This window comes from Heliangelus exortis, chromosome 11, assembly GCF_036169615.1.
Source record: "Heliangelus exortis chromosome 11, bHelExo1.hap1, whole genome shotgun sequence".
Classification (NCBI taxonomy): domain Eukaryota; kingdom Metazoa; phylum Chordata; class Aves; order Apodiformes; family Trochilidae; genus Heliangelus; species Heliangelus exortis.
Genome location: NC_092432.1, coordinates 13218036 through 13231646, shown reverse-complemented (window position 1 = coordinate 13231646; position 13611 = coordinate 13218036). Strand labels below are relative to the sequence as shown.

The window sequence follows — 13611 nt, the reverse complement described above, 5'->3', positions numbered from 1 at the left end:
AAAAAAAAAAAAAAAAAAAGGCTGCAGAGTCCTGTGCATACGAGGGATCAACAAAGGAGCCCCTTAATCTTCTCTTGTTGCAGGACCAGGATATGGAGTGGCTGAGAGATCTGATAGCCAGCCTGTCACCCTCCGTCCTCAAGAGCCTGCAGGATGTCTCGCAGGTCTGGCATTTCCAGAGCAGGTCACAGTTTCCCCCGTGCAAACCCCCAGGGAGGTTTCTCCCTCAAAGCCCTCTGCACCCTGAGGGGTACAGAGGCATAGAAAGGAGCAGAGGCTGCAGTGGGAAGGGGCTCTGGCCACCTTCTGGCCATGGCAGAGTGGTGTGGGGATTCTTCCCTGAGGCTGGGAGGGACCCCAGGGACATGAAGGCAGAGCCAGGCTTTGCTGCTGTTCCCAGGAAAATGTAGCAAATGATCCCTGGGTAAGGAGCCTCAGCTCCCTCAGGGGAGACAGCTGGCCCAAGATCTGTGCTGCATCTTTGGGAGTGGAACACCAGGACCTGGCCAGGGAGCCTGGGCCTTGGGCTGCTGGGAGGGACCCCTGGGTGTGGCATCTGAGGGGATGGTTGCAGTCCAGTGGCAGCACCATCCTCCCCTCTGTTCCCTGCAGGTAGAAAAAATCTTGAGGTGCATCCACAGAAACGTGGAGCACGTGCGCGCGGAACCATCGCGGTTTGTCCTGAGATCTATGCTTGGGCTGCTGAGCGAGTGCTGCCCCGAGGAAACCGTTCAGACCCTGTTGAGGATCAGTCCCTCCTGTGACAAGTATGAGCCCCAAGAGCCCTGGGGACTTGCTCCATAGCCCAGGCACAGCACAGTGGCCAAGGCAGCCCTGCTAACAGAGTGTTCTGGCTTGCAGCGCTGCGCTGGCCACGTGGGAGATGCTGCTGTCCCTGCCCAGCACTTCTGTGACAGTTCTTGACCGGCTGCTCAGCGTGATCCAGGGCTGGAGAGCAAAGCGTGCTATCCCATCTGTGAGTGACCAGAGCAGGTCTTGCTCCCCTTCAAGGCTGTTCCTGGCTCCCCAGGAAAAGAGACACATCCCCTCCTGCCTGCCCCAAACAGCCCCCTCCTCCAGGCCTTGGGGACACAGCCCCTCAGGGCCAGCAGGGACCTGCCCTGCACCAACGCCCTTGTTCCAGCCCCACGAGGCTGCCCCAGGAGCTCCCCAAGGACAAATAGGAACCCTGCCCCTATCTGGGCAGCACTCTGCTTCCCCACTGCCTGCACCCCCTGCCCCGCACTGCAGCTGGAAACCTGGGGCAGGGGCCGGAGTTGGGTGCCAGAGGGGGGGGGGGGGTCACCGTGCTGGCCCAGGGAGGCTTGTGGGGCCACCCTGAAGCAGGAGGGGAGCCCCCAGGGCTGCTGGGCCGTGGCCTGGCAGATGGGTCACAGCCTCCATGGGTGTCTCTGTGGGCTGGGCTGGTGCCTGAGCCGCACTCCACGTGCAGCCCAGGGGCTTTGGCAGTGCCCTAGCAGCTTCCTTGCACTGAGAGCTGTCCCTGTGTCCTTCTGCAGGCAAGGCAGGTCCTGTCCAGGCTCAGTCAGCAGCCCCGCTGTCAGGGGATCCTGGAACTGCTCTTCCCCAGGCTCCTCATGAGCTTGATCTACAAGGTTTCCCTGGGAACAGTGATCCTGGGACAGGAGCCGCCTCAGGCCGATGAAGCCAGCCCTTTGGGGTGCGCCATCCCCTTCCCCTGCCATTCCCCTGGGCCCTCGGCCAGGGCCCCTGCTCTGTGCGTAACTGGACCTTGCTCTGCCCACAGGGTGGCAGTGGAGGGCATTAAAGCTCTGCTGGACGCTGCTGGCTTTCAAGGGCACGTCCAGAACATCCAGAAGGAGGGCGGCTGGGACATGATGCTGGATGTGGACACCCTCGAGAGAGGAGTCAGCTTGCTGGCCAGGTGAGAGCAGAGGAGCCCCCAGGCCCCGGGCTGCAGCCGCAGCGCTGGCCAGGGAGCGATCCGAGTGGCAAGGGGTGCTCCTTGCCTGGGGAGAGAGCAGGGCACAGTCAGCAGCAAGTGCTGTGGAGGCTGTGGCTGGGGGCAAAGGCGTGTCCTGGCCTAGGCTATCCTGGCTGGGCTGGGCAGGACAATCCCAGCAAGGCTTTGCCTGCCCTGCTCACTGCCAGCACTGCTTTTCCTTCCCTGCCCTGCCCAGAGAGATGAGGAAGAGCCCCGCTAAGCAGCGATACCTCCTGTTCCAACACGTAAAAGAGATTCTTGACCAGAGGAGGGAATGGCAGCTCAACTTTGCCATGACTTTCTATACTGAGGTAAGCCTGGTGGGCAGCAGTCAGTGCCTCTGCCAGATGCTCCTGAAGCCGTCCCTCTGGCACAGGCGGCTGCCGCCGGGTGGGATGACAGTCCCTGGAGCTGGGACAGAGGGCTCTGCTGCCAGTCAGTCCCTGGGGCCTCCATCCAGCCCTTCCTGCTGGGGCAGTGCTCAGCACCCCCACGTGTCCACAGGCAGGGCTGCCCCCCGGAGGGGCTGTGTCAGCCCCCAGGCCCCGAGCTGGCAGTGGTAACCAGGAGCTGCAGAGTGCCAGGGTCCTGCAGCTCTGCCCGTCTCTCACCGCTGTTCTTTCAGTTGCTGGGCTGCCAGGACCTTGGAAAGGATCGGAATGACATGCGCCTCCTCCACTCCTACCTGAGCCACGGCAATCAGACAGTCCGTCTGCTGGCACTCGGGGGCTTGGTGGCGCTTGCAGGAGATCCGCGGATGGTGAGCGAGGCGTAGTCAGGCGGAGCCGCGTTGGCAGCCTGGGGCTGGGGCAGGGGTAACGCGCTGGCTTGGGCCTGGCTGAGAGGAAGGAGGTGGCTGTCAGCAGAGAGAGGGGTGGCTGAGCAGGGGCCACAGAGCCTTTGCTCTCCTTGCACTCTCCTTCATCCCCATCGGCACGCGCAGCGCCTGCCAGGAACCTGGGTGGGAGGCTGGTGCTCAGCACGCAGGGCGTTTGTGCCAGGCTGCTCCTCCACTGCTCCACCCTCTCAGAAATTCTCTGTTTCCTCCAGGCAAGAGAAATGCGGGACAGCTCTGTTGTGGAGAGCATCCTGATGTGCCTGAAGGATCCATCCACAAACATCAGGATGGGAGCCTTGCTGCTCTTCCAAACCATGATGCGTCTCCTGAAGAGGAAAGAGGCCAGCCCCGTCGCTCTGCTGCTGGTGGAGGAGCTCCCAGCCCTCTTTGGTGATGTAAGGCTGATTTGGGAAACTGACCCCATAGAGGGTCATGGGGCAAGGACAGCTGCCCTCCAGCCCAGCCCTGCGGGCAGCACATGGGCAGGGCTGCTGCCCTCCTCACGCCCCTGGGCTCTGCTGAGAGGGCTGCTGGGCTCTGCACCCAGCATGGCTTCTCCTTGGCCTCAGCCTCTATAGAGGTGCCCTGAGCCCAGCATCTCCCCTCACATTGACCACGTTAATAGCCTTGGTCACCGTGGGTGGGGAGAAACTGTAGCTGCAGTCACACCGTCTTCCTTCCTACCAGGAGTCTGGCCAGGTGCAAGAGCTCTCCCTCAGCCTCTTTGGGGAGATGATGAAGGCTGTGGCGAGCAGGGACAGGGGAGAGATGAAGAAGGCGATACGTAGGGTCGTGGTCTCTCTCTTCCTGCACATGGATACTGAGAGCAGGAGTATGGCCGAGGTACAGAGTTGAAATCTGAGCACCTGCTTTGCCCTTCCTTCCCTCTGCCCCAGCCCTGGCAGCAGCAGCTCATCAGCTCTTGCCCATTTTTCTTGCGATGGCTGTGAGAGTGCCATAGCTGAGGTGGTGGGTGCCCCGTGTCCCTGCCTCGGGCATTGAAGCCCAGGCATTCAGGCTCTGTCCCCAGCTGCCTCTTCCCATAAGTAGCTGGGGACAGCTGGCAGCCTTGCCAAGAGGAGGGGGAGGACAGGTCTCCTTCTCTGAGCTGTGGTGCCAGCTCCCACCTGCTGCTGTTTTGCAGGCCTCTGGCAAAGCCCTGCTCGTCAGTGCAAAGTTCCTGGGCTGGAGGAAGCTCAAGAGGGCAATCAAGAAGAGGAAGAGCTGGGTGATTGGAGAGACTTTGGTGAGGATGACCCCCAGGTGCCAGGGCCTGGGCTGGACAAGGGATGCTCCATGTGCCCAGGGTGTGGATGTGCAGCTGTTTCTGGCTGGCCCTGATCCAGAGCAGAATGCACAGCTTGGACCTCAGTCCCCCTTCCTTCCCCTTTCTCTGGGGCGCAGCCAGGGCTGCTTCTGCAGGCCCCTCTTCCCCCCAGCCCCTGGGTGCTTCAGGAGCCCCCCGCCCACCTGGGCCCTGGCAGCAGCAAAGAGGGGTCACAATACCCCCAGCCAGACCCCCTCTGACTGTGACTCTGGCTGCATCTCGGGCCCCTGGGACTCCTGGCTGGCAGAAAGGAATGGCCTGGGGGAGAAGGGGTGGGATGGGCAGAGGGACTGCTCTGGCACACAGGGAATGCTCTGTGCCAGCCCCATGACATGACCTTGGGCACTCTCCAGCTGAAGCAGGACAGGAGCAGGGTGGAAGACTACGTGCGTTTCAGCCTGCCCTACCTGCAGGACTCTCGGGCCAGCGTGAGAGCGGAGGCCATCAGGTTCATCGGTGAGCCACAGCCCCCGGGGACCCTCTTCTGGCAGCCCGGCCCCAGCCCCCGGCGCTGCCCTGGCAGGCAGGAGCAGCCCTGTGGCCGTCCCGGGCAGGGCCCTGGCCTCCCGCTGCCCCCTCTGCCCTGCCCTGGTCTTGGTGGCCTTGGTGGCCGCCTGGCTCAGTGTCAGCAGCGCCCTCGGGGACTTGCCCGGGGCCATCCCTGCAGAGCGCTGGGCAGGAGGGCGTGCGGCCGAGCTGGCCGGGCCGGGGGCGGTGCTGCCGCAGTGCTGGGGAGGGGGAGGTCTGACGGGAGCTCTGTGCACAGGGACTGCTGTGCAGCACCTGGGGAGGAATCCACCTGAAGAGACGCTGGAGGTTCTGTGGAATGGTGAGTAGGGTCAGAGGAGTGCTAGTGGGGCAGGGAGAGAGCCTGGGCAGGGTGCTGCCGTTCCTGGCTCTGCTGCAGGGAAAGGAGGGAGAAGCTGTGACTGTCCCATCCCTGGAAGTGTTCATGGCCAGGCTGGCTGTGGCTTGGAGCTCCCCGGCCTAGTGGGAGGTGTCCCTGCCCGTGGTGGGGGGGTTGGCTTGGGACTAGGTGATCATTAAGAAGGTCCCTTCCAGCCCAGCCCAGTCTGGGAGCCTGGGATTCCTGAGCAGCAGCTTCCAGCTGCTCCCTTGGTCCCAGCTGCTCCTCCTAGTTAGGGAAAGAGAGGGGTGGGGCTTGCATAGAAGGGTCTGTGCAGACAGCAGCCTTTCACCACTGCTCGCTTTTTTTCTGTTGCAGTCGTCAAGCCCTTTGATAAGGACCCTGATGCCTCAGTCAGGTCCCAAGCAGGTGAGACCTTGCACATCCTGCAGACGGCGACGGAGCTGCAGAGACAGAGATGGTCCTTACGAAGACTGTGCTTCTGGCGCTGATGAGGTGGGTCAAGGACAATCTTGCTGCCACCATCTTCCTGACGGGACTTGCACCACTGCCCCGTCATGGCTGCTGTTCTCCAGACCCTAATGTGCACCCCCAGGCTGTGCCCGACTGTCTAAGTCCAAAGGAGTGCCCCCAGAACTCTCCTGTGCCCTGACTCTCCCAGTTAAACCTCCCTAATGTCATCCCAGGCGGAGGAAGTGGCTGTGCTGGGGTGAAGGTCCTGGTGGGATGATGATCCCCGAGCGTGCAGAGCACACAGCATTTGTCCTGGCCTCTCCTGCTACCTGCGCATCAGCTTAGCCCTGTGAGTGCCCTGGCCCCAGCTTGTTGGAAAGCCAGGTTACCCTTCTTTTGGGGGGTGGTGCGATGAGGCACAGGGCAGAAGGGAGTCAGGGTTTAACTCAGCAGAGCTCTTATAAACCCCAAAACTGCTTTGTCTTCAGGGATTTTTTTGGCAGCTGCAGGAAGAAGGCAGAGTGTAAAATGGAGGGCATTCCACCTGGAATGATGAGCCTCGTCAGCAAGCACACCTCCACGGGGACAGCCCTGGTCACACCTGAGGATGAGGATGAACGCTTGCTCCTCACAGCAGTCCTGCTCAGTGTCACGGGCATCATCAGCTGGTGCTGAGTTCTTACAGCCCACGTACAGGTGAGGAATTGCCTCAGCAGCCGGAGATTCCCAGCTGATCCCAACTTTCCCAAGAGAGTGAGAAGCAGCTGCTGCATTCCTCTTCTGTCACTTCCAGGAGGTCACCAGGGTGTCTGCAGAGTTTTTGACCTCTCCCACAGAGACCTAGAGCAGCTCGAGTCATGCGGCTGAGCGCACCCCCAAACAAGATACCCTCTTGGAGGCTGTTTGGATTCATCACGAGCTGCCCGAGAGGCTACAGGAGGTTCCAGCCTTGCCGGGCAGGGCCCGTGTCACCGTGTGGGCCCAGGCGGCTTGGGACAGCTGGGCAGGGCAGAGCTGAGCCAGAGCTGCTCTCCTTGTCTCCTCAGAGCAGCGGGACGTGCAGCCTCCTGGCCTCTGGCATAGCTTCCAATAGGTCGAAGAGGTCCCCAAATAAAACGTGGCGTTTGGAAAGCACAGCATGTGGTGAAATCTGTTGTATGGGACCTGGGCTCTGATCCTGGGACCGATGGGTGATCCTGGGCTCAACGCATCACAGAATCCTGGGAGTTTTTCGGGCTCCATTTTCTCACCTCTCTGGTGATTGTAAATGCAGAACACTCTGCATCCCTGCAGTGTCACGGTCAGGCTGTTCAGCGGCAGCTTCCCTCAGAGACATCTGGGGAAAAAGCAAACCTGTCTGTGGTTTGATGATTCTCATGTAGTCTGCCTCTGAGCGGTGCTGTGGAGCTCCAGCTTTGTGTGCAGTTCTGGGTTGTGCCCTGCAGAGGAAGAAGAGGAAGTGTTGCTGCCCAGCTCGTCTCTGTGCAGCCCCTGAGCACGCAGCGTCCTGGCTGAGTCCCCTCCGTGTCAGAGCCCCGCAGCAGCCCCGGCCGTGAGCAGCCGGGCCGGGCACTCGGGCTGATGCCCTGCAGCTGGGCAGGGGCCGTGTCCTGGGGGTGGGGGTGGGAAACTCCTGGGGCGGGGGGCACAAAAGCTGCCGTGAGCACAGCCCCTCCCGGGTTCCCGTTCCTCTTAGCAAACAGCAGCTCCTCTGTGTGGGGCTGGGGGCTCCTTCCTGCAGCAACTTTTCAAGAAGGTCCTTCTGGGGCATCTGAGAGGAAGCGAAAAGCAGGACTCTGATACAAGTGGTGATTTAAACCTCTTTAGTCTGATTGTTGCTTGTTGATTGGGGGTGTTGGGCAAGGGGCATTGGCTTTGTCGTGTGTGACATCAATGCTCTGTTCTGCTCTGCTCTGCTCTGTTCACTGGGCATTGGCTCTACCTGGTTATCTATGGCAATCTTTATTGAACTGTTAGGGTTTTTCTTTTTAGGGGAAACTACACACCCTCCATTCATACCAAGCTGAGTCCATCAGAGTTTGGAGATTTTGGAAATGGTTGTCCCTCTTTCTAAGAAGTTTGTGCAGCGTGCACTGTCATCTCATTCCCTCGTGCTTTCAGGGATGTTCTGGGGTGACCCTGATGCTGCCACAGCAACAATACCTGAAGTTGCTGGCAAGGTCTGCCAATACCAGGACAGCCTCTTCCTGGGCTTTGACCTTGTTGCAGGCGTAGAGATAATGCCTGAGGAGATAGTGGGTATATTGGACAGGATGACAGACAAGTCAAGCTCTGCTCCTGCCTGCACCCTGGTTTTCCACCATTAGGAGAAAGTGTCCTCCTATCAGACCGCTGCAAGTAAACTGGGACACGCCATGAGCTGACATGTGGTGGTGCTACCTTTGCAACCAGGTAAAGGTGGGATAGATAGCCTAGCACTGCATTCTGACTCAGTAGCTGCTTCAGTCATCTATTTATCTTAGAACTGCTGCTGTGCAAAATGTGCCTTAAGAAGTGAAATGAGGCCAGTATAAACAAGACACTGCTTAACTCTTGTAGCAAACTTCAATGTAAAAGAGAATGCTTTCAAGTATATTCACACTAACTGTTTTATAGTTTGAAAATTTCAGAGCCTGATATCTTTCTTCCACTTGCTATTTAATGTCAAAACGCTCTATTCAGCATTTCTGGTGAGGATGAGAAGTAATATACAATAAAAATATACTAGTGCTTTTGAAAACACTCCGGGGAAAAAGGAATAAGGGAATATCGTTCCTGACAACTGCATTCTGATTGGGGAGCTGTTTCGGCCGCCTAATTAGGTTAGAATTTTTGGTGACGTTGACAGATAAAATACAATAGAATATCTTAGTGTTTTGAAGCATTCCAGGGACAAAAAGTGTAAAGGAATATCATTCCTGACAACTGTATTCAGATGTGGGAGCTGTTTCAGCCATCTATTTGTTTTCAATCTGATGCTTTTTTGAAACTGCTGAACTATTGTAACATCGTCCCATGCTAAAGAGAAAGAAAAATATTCACAATAAAAAATATTATATATAATTATAAAATATTCAGCAGCTCAAAACTAATAGAAACACATGGCTGAAACAGCTCCCACATCAGAAACCAGTTTTCAGAAATTATACTGCCTTATTCTTTTTGTCCCTGGAGTACTTTTTAATGCACTGAGATATTTTCTTGTATTTTAACTCTCAGATTCACCAAAAACGCTGAATAAAATATCTCACCCGTAAATAACATGTGAAAGAAGCAAGCTCTGACACTTTCAAGCTATAAAACAATTGGGCTGAGTACTTTTCTAGTTTTATCTTCTACCTGGGAGAATGTGACAGGAGTTAAACAGTGTCTTTGAGATCCCAGCTACCTTCTGCTTCCTAAGTCATGCATTGCAAGGAGGCAGAATTACAGTGAATAGATGGCTGAAAAGACTCTGACATAAGAAAATACTTTTCAGGATAATATTCCCATTTTCCTCTGGCTCTGGAGTGTTTTCAAATGTTAAGAGTTAAGCAGTGTCTTCGACATCCTGGCTTCCCAAGGCACATTTTGCACAGCAGCAGATTTAAACCTGATGCCTGCAACAGGCCCCACATCAGAATGCAGTCGTCAGGAACGATATTCCTTTTTTCCCTGGCATGTTTTTGAAAGCACTAATATATTTTATTGTTTCTTACCTCTGAGCCTCACCACAAAGCACCTTATCCTAAAAGAACTAGAGAAAATAGGATGTCGGGTTTTGAGTACTTCACACACTATAACAAACAATTCATGTGAGTCGTGTTCTGGCGTTCACTTTTAAGTGGGAGGATGTACAAAACTTAATTGGTCTCTCTGAGATACTGGGCTCCCTTCATTTCCCTAAGTTGTCAGGAATGATATTCCCTTGTTCTTTATTTCTTTTCTATTAATTTTTTGGAATGATATTCTAATACTCATGCGTCTTGTGAGTGTTTTCTAAAGCACTAATATATTTTATTGTATATTACTTCTCAGCTTCACCAGAAAGGCTGAATAGAGCGTCTTGACATTTAATAGCTAGTGGAAGAAAGATATGAAGCTCTGATATTTTCAAACTAAAAAAACCAGAAGGTGTGAATATAATAATGATTATTAATGTAAAAATCATACCCAAGAGAATTTTTTTTCAGAATTCCAAGAAGAACAGCTATTATAAGTCATGGCAGTAGGTTAATTGTAGAAAAGGAGAAGACAAGCTGAAGAGCAGAAAGTCTGGCCTTAGTGGCTCTTTGGTTTTTTCTCTCCCCTACTTCATTGTTTTTCTTCCGTATTAAGCGCACCTTATAATTCTTTATGTAGCTTTATGTTTCCACAAGCTATTGTGTTTTATGGAAGGATCTCAGGCTAGTTGATGATGCCTAAGCTTCCTAACTGGCAAGAATTTCCTTACTCCCTCATTCAGAGGCCTTGGCACAGATCCACTTGAGCAGCACTTACACAGCACAAAGGATTCTGCGTTGAGGACCAAACCTGTGGAATGGCCCTCAAATGTGACTTTTCTTCTCATGAGAAGGGTAGGGTGTGAAACACTTCACATGGGGCATTACCCTCTCTACAGAATATGTATATTTATATATACATATAATATACATGCTATAACAAGAATAGCTTCTACCTTAAAATCAGCATTGAGATCAGTGTTCTCCCTTTGAGAGGTTTTTCTTGTTGCTTCTTGGAAGGTTTTCTCTGTGTTTTTTCTAAGACAGAGGAAGAAAGGATAGCTTGGAGCTGGAAATGCTGCATCCTGAAAATAACTAATACTTTGCCAAATAGGATCAAACCAGTGAAGCTATGCAAGCATGCAGACAAGCACTTTGTTAATTTAAACATTGATAAAATTAACAGGAGCTTGAAATTTGCCTAAGGCTATGGAAGAACCTGGATTCTTTGTCAAACTGAAAAAAAAAAAAGGGCTAAAAATATATGCAAGTATCTACTAAGCATTCTTTTTCAACTACTGAGACGTGATAAATCTCAGTGCATCTATCGTTTTGTTGTGATACCTTCGAAATTCCACTGCATTAATTATAATCCAAACAGCAGTCAAAACACATCCCACCTCTTATCCAATACCCTCGTTATAAGGTACTTTCCAGGATAACAGCTCCTGGGGGTTGAGTATTCCATCATCATCCTTGACAGAGTCATTCACAAACTGATCCTTCTCAACAGAAACCCATTCTGAAACTTCCCTTGCAGCTAGTAGGTCACATTAGTGAAGTTTAAAGTCACTTTTTGCCTTAAAGCATGTAGTTTCATCTTTTCTCTTAAGCAAGTTCACTTAATGACATCAAACATAACATGAAAGTGCTTTCACTCTACCAAGACAGGCTTTACAGACCAGTCCCAACAAATTAAATCAATGCATCTGTCTACATATAAAAAAATACTTGTGTTGATTAAACGAGAACCCAACAGTAAGGTAATAGTAACTCTGTAAACAGTTGAACTAAGCAGACATTAAAGTCAAGATTTACCATCAACAGAACTGTTTATTTTAGTATCCCCACGATTACCCAAATAGATAGTGAAGAAGGCCTGCTTGATACTGAATGGGCTGCTAAGTAGATGGTTTCATGCTTACACATCTGGAGGAAAAAGTTGAAGTGGGTGACACAGATATATTTGCAGTATTTGCCTTGACTGAGGTTAAGATTACTCTCTCCCATTAACTGCGATGTTGATACCTTGTTGAGAGTATTACATGGCATCCGTGTGATCAATACTATAGGCCTCAGATATCTCCCTTTCTGCAACTTTATGAAGCTGTTAGGAAAACTAGATCCTCTTTTGGTCCTGTGTTTCCCAGTAAGGTGAGCGTACCTGTACTTGTAGTAGTGTCTTGTCTGTCCATACTGTCACGGTTTAACACTCGGCAATTAAACTGAGTAACAGACACTCTCTATTAATCTCTCTCTCCTCCCTGATAAGAAAGGAGAGAGAATAAGGGAGAGAGACTTATGGGTTGGAAACTAAACTACACAACTTTAGAAACACACGCTGTCTGAGAAACTTGCTGTTAATTTCAGCAAGTGCAACTACTTACAGGAGACTTAGCTGAAAGCAAAAGTACAAGACAGAAAATCACCTTTATCCTGGCCCAAACCAGGACACATACTCAACAGTTATGTCAAGACCAACAGAGGCTGGTTTTGCATGGAGCTCCTCCTGGCAGTTGATATTTTATTTGGTCTGTAAAAGCAATACAAATTAACTGCTAAAAAGCATAGTTTCTGTTGTACTGGGACTAAGCACATGCATTAAAAAGATGTTGCATCTGTATACACAGGCTGATAAAGACACTCTCCCCAGTCTTCCCATCATATATTCCCCTTCTTCAGGATGTCCAAAAGCAGTGAATTCATCCACATTTATATCTGGAACATCATCACTGTTGGCTTTTTTGAAACACCTTTTCTCCTTTAAATGAAGCTTGGAAAAGAGATTCAGTTAGAGCACTTAATGAAAAGGAAAACCAACATTATAGTAGCCAGCTGTAACCTCATTAGGATATTAATTGACATTACCTTCCTATATTATACTACTGTATTTTTACAAAAAAGAACTTATCCAGAGCAACAAGAACAGCACTTTTAATTGAGGTGAGTTCATTCTAAGAATTCCATAGAAATTTGTTTTCTTTTTCAATTCAGCGACACACATAAAACATTTTCTTACCCAAGTCTTCAAAAACACAAAAGGCGGATAATAAAAAGACAAGACAAGAATTCTTGTCTTTACACACGCTTCCTCTTCTAAAAATCACCAATTCCCAAACTACCCTAGTGGAGTACAAAGATTATAATTATAATTAGAAATATCTAATAAATAATTAGATGTTTCAAATTCCAAAATTTACTTATTAAGGACATTTAATCTGCTGGATCTAGATCTCACTTGTAGCAAGGGCTGTTTGTAGTTCAAAGGACGTCTTGAAATACCATAGATGTAAAATGTCCTTTCTGAAGCCATTTTAAGTTCTGAAAGATTAGAGGAGTTCCTTTCACACATGACTGTTGTCCATTACATCTGAATATATTTCAAAGCAAAGTAAGTCGCTTGTCTAACCTGTTTTGAGAAATACCAGCATGTCTTTTAAAAATAAACACTCACAATAAGCAGGCAAGTTCTTATTTCTGAATTCTCCAAGTTCCTGTATTCCAAATGTGCAAAAAATTTTGGATTTATTTCTTGTTTTGTTTCATTTTCATTCTGTTGGTAACCGGCACTGGTAACTGACCTTTACTCCAACTGCATGTGAGGTGAGCTATAAAGACATAGGAAACCAGTTACTAAAGATGTTGTGCTCTCTGGATCTGACTGGATCTGGATCATGGAGGGGCCAGCAAACCCAAGATCACAAATAATTCTAAAATAACCACTCGAAGCTCTATTTCTCAGTTTATGTAGCATTTATTGATAATACTCTCAAAATCAGGTAGCCTGATTTATACAGAGCCTAACAGATAACATAGGATTTTAATGATTTTGCAAAATAAACAGATTAACTTTTAAGGAAAAGCTCACCGTAGCTGAGGCTTTAAATAGGAAGGCAATTCAGAAGGACTGGCTGCAACTTCAAGTTGTGAGGGGAAAAAAAATTCAGGTTGTTTTTTTTTGGGTTTTTTTTTTTTGTTTTTTTTTTTTTTTTTTTTTTTTTTTTTGAGACATGATGGACAAGACTGCCACCTTCTGGTAAATTCCTATATTTACTTGATGTTAGTTCTAGTTACGGTAGGTAAACTTCCATTTTGATTAGAGCAGGATCACTCATCTCCAAAAAGTGGGTAAAAAGCCGAGGATGGCTGACTTAGGATGTTTGAACAGTGCTTGAAGGTTTGAATCAAGAGCTGCTGCCCTGGCCATGGGACTGCGGGGACTGCATCCCCTCCTTTTATGCCATCTCCTCCCAAGGCTGAGACACCTCTTCTACACCTTCCCCCCAGAGAGCTTGTGCGTGCAGCCCCCCGGGTGCCTGTGCTGTCATAGTTGGGTGTGGATGTTCCAGTGCCTGCCTGTGCACACCTGGCCCGGGTGCCGGGTGACAATGGGACCTCTTTGTTACATCATTGGTGACACCCCTGGACCCCAGGTACCTTCCTAGTGCCGGGGTTGCC

The 13611-nt window shown here is 50.9% G+C and overlaps 1 protein-coding gene and 1 long non-coding RNA gene across 3 annotated transcripts; both read left to right on the top strand.

Moving 5' to 3' along the window:
- Positions 1–1301: 1301 nt before the first annotated feature.
- On the top strand, positions 1302–2271 carry LOC139801296 (uncharacterized). The gene is made up of 3 exons (XR_011728138.1): positions 1302–1681; positions 1769–1906; positions 2163–2271. It is a non-coding gene; the product is annotated as an uncharacterized lncRNA (long non-coding RNA).
- Positions 2272–3489: 1218 nt separating this feature from the next.
- LOC139801025 (maestro heat-like repeat-containing protein family member 7) lies at positions 3490–6912 on the top strand. 2 transcript variants are annotated; one of them, XM_071754706.1, is made up of 6 exons: positions 3490–3647; positions 3949–4050; positions 4485–4587; positions 4898–4960; positions 5357–6120; positions 6337–6912. In XM_071754706.1, exons 1-5 carry the CDS (start codon positions 3537–3539, stop codon positions 5488–5490), a joined length of 513 nt encoding a protein of 170 aa, XP_071610807.1. In that variant the 5' UTR covers positions 3490–3536; the 3' UTR covers positions 5491–6120; positions 6337–6912. The 2 variants fall into 2 exon arrangements, with proteins under 2 accessions (XP_071610807.1, XP_071610806.1); XM_071754705.1 differs by having other exon boundaries at positions 5357–6148; positions 6246–6912.
- The last annotated feature ends 6699 nt before the right edge of the window (positions 6913–13611 follow it).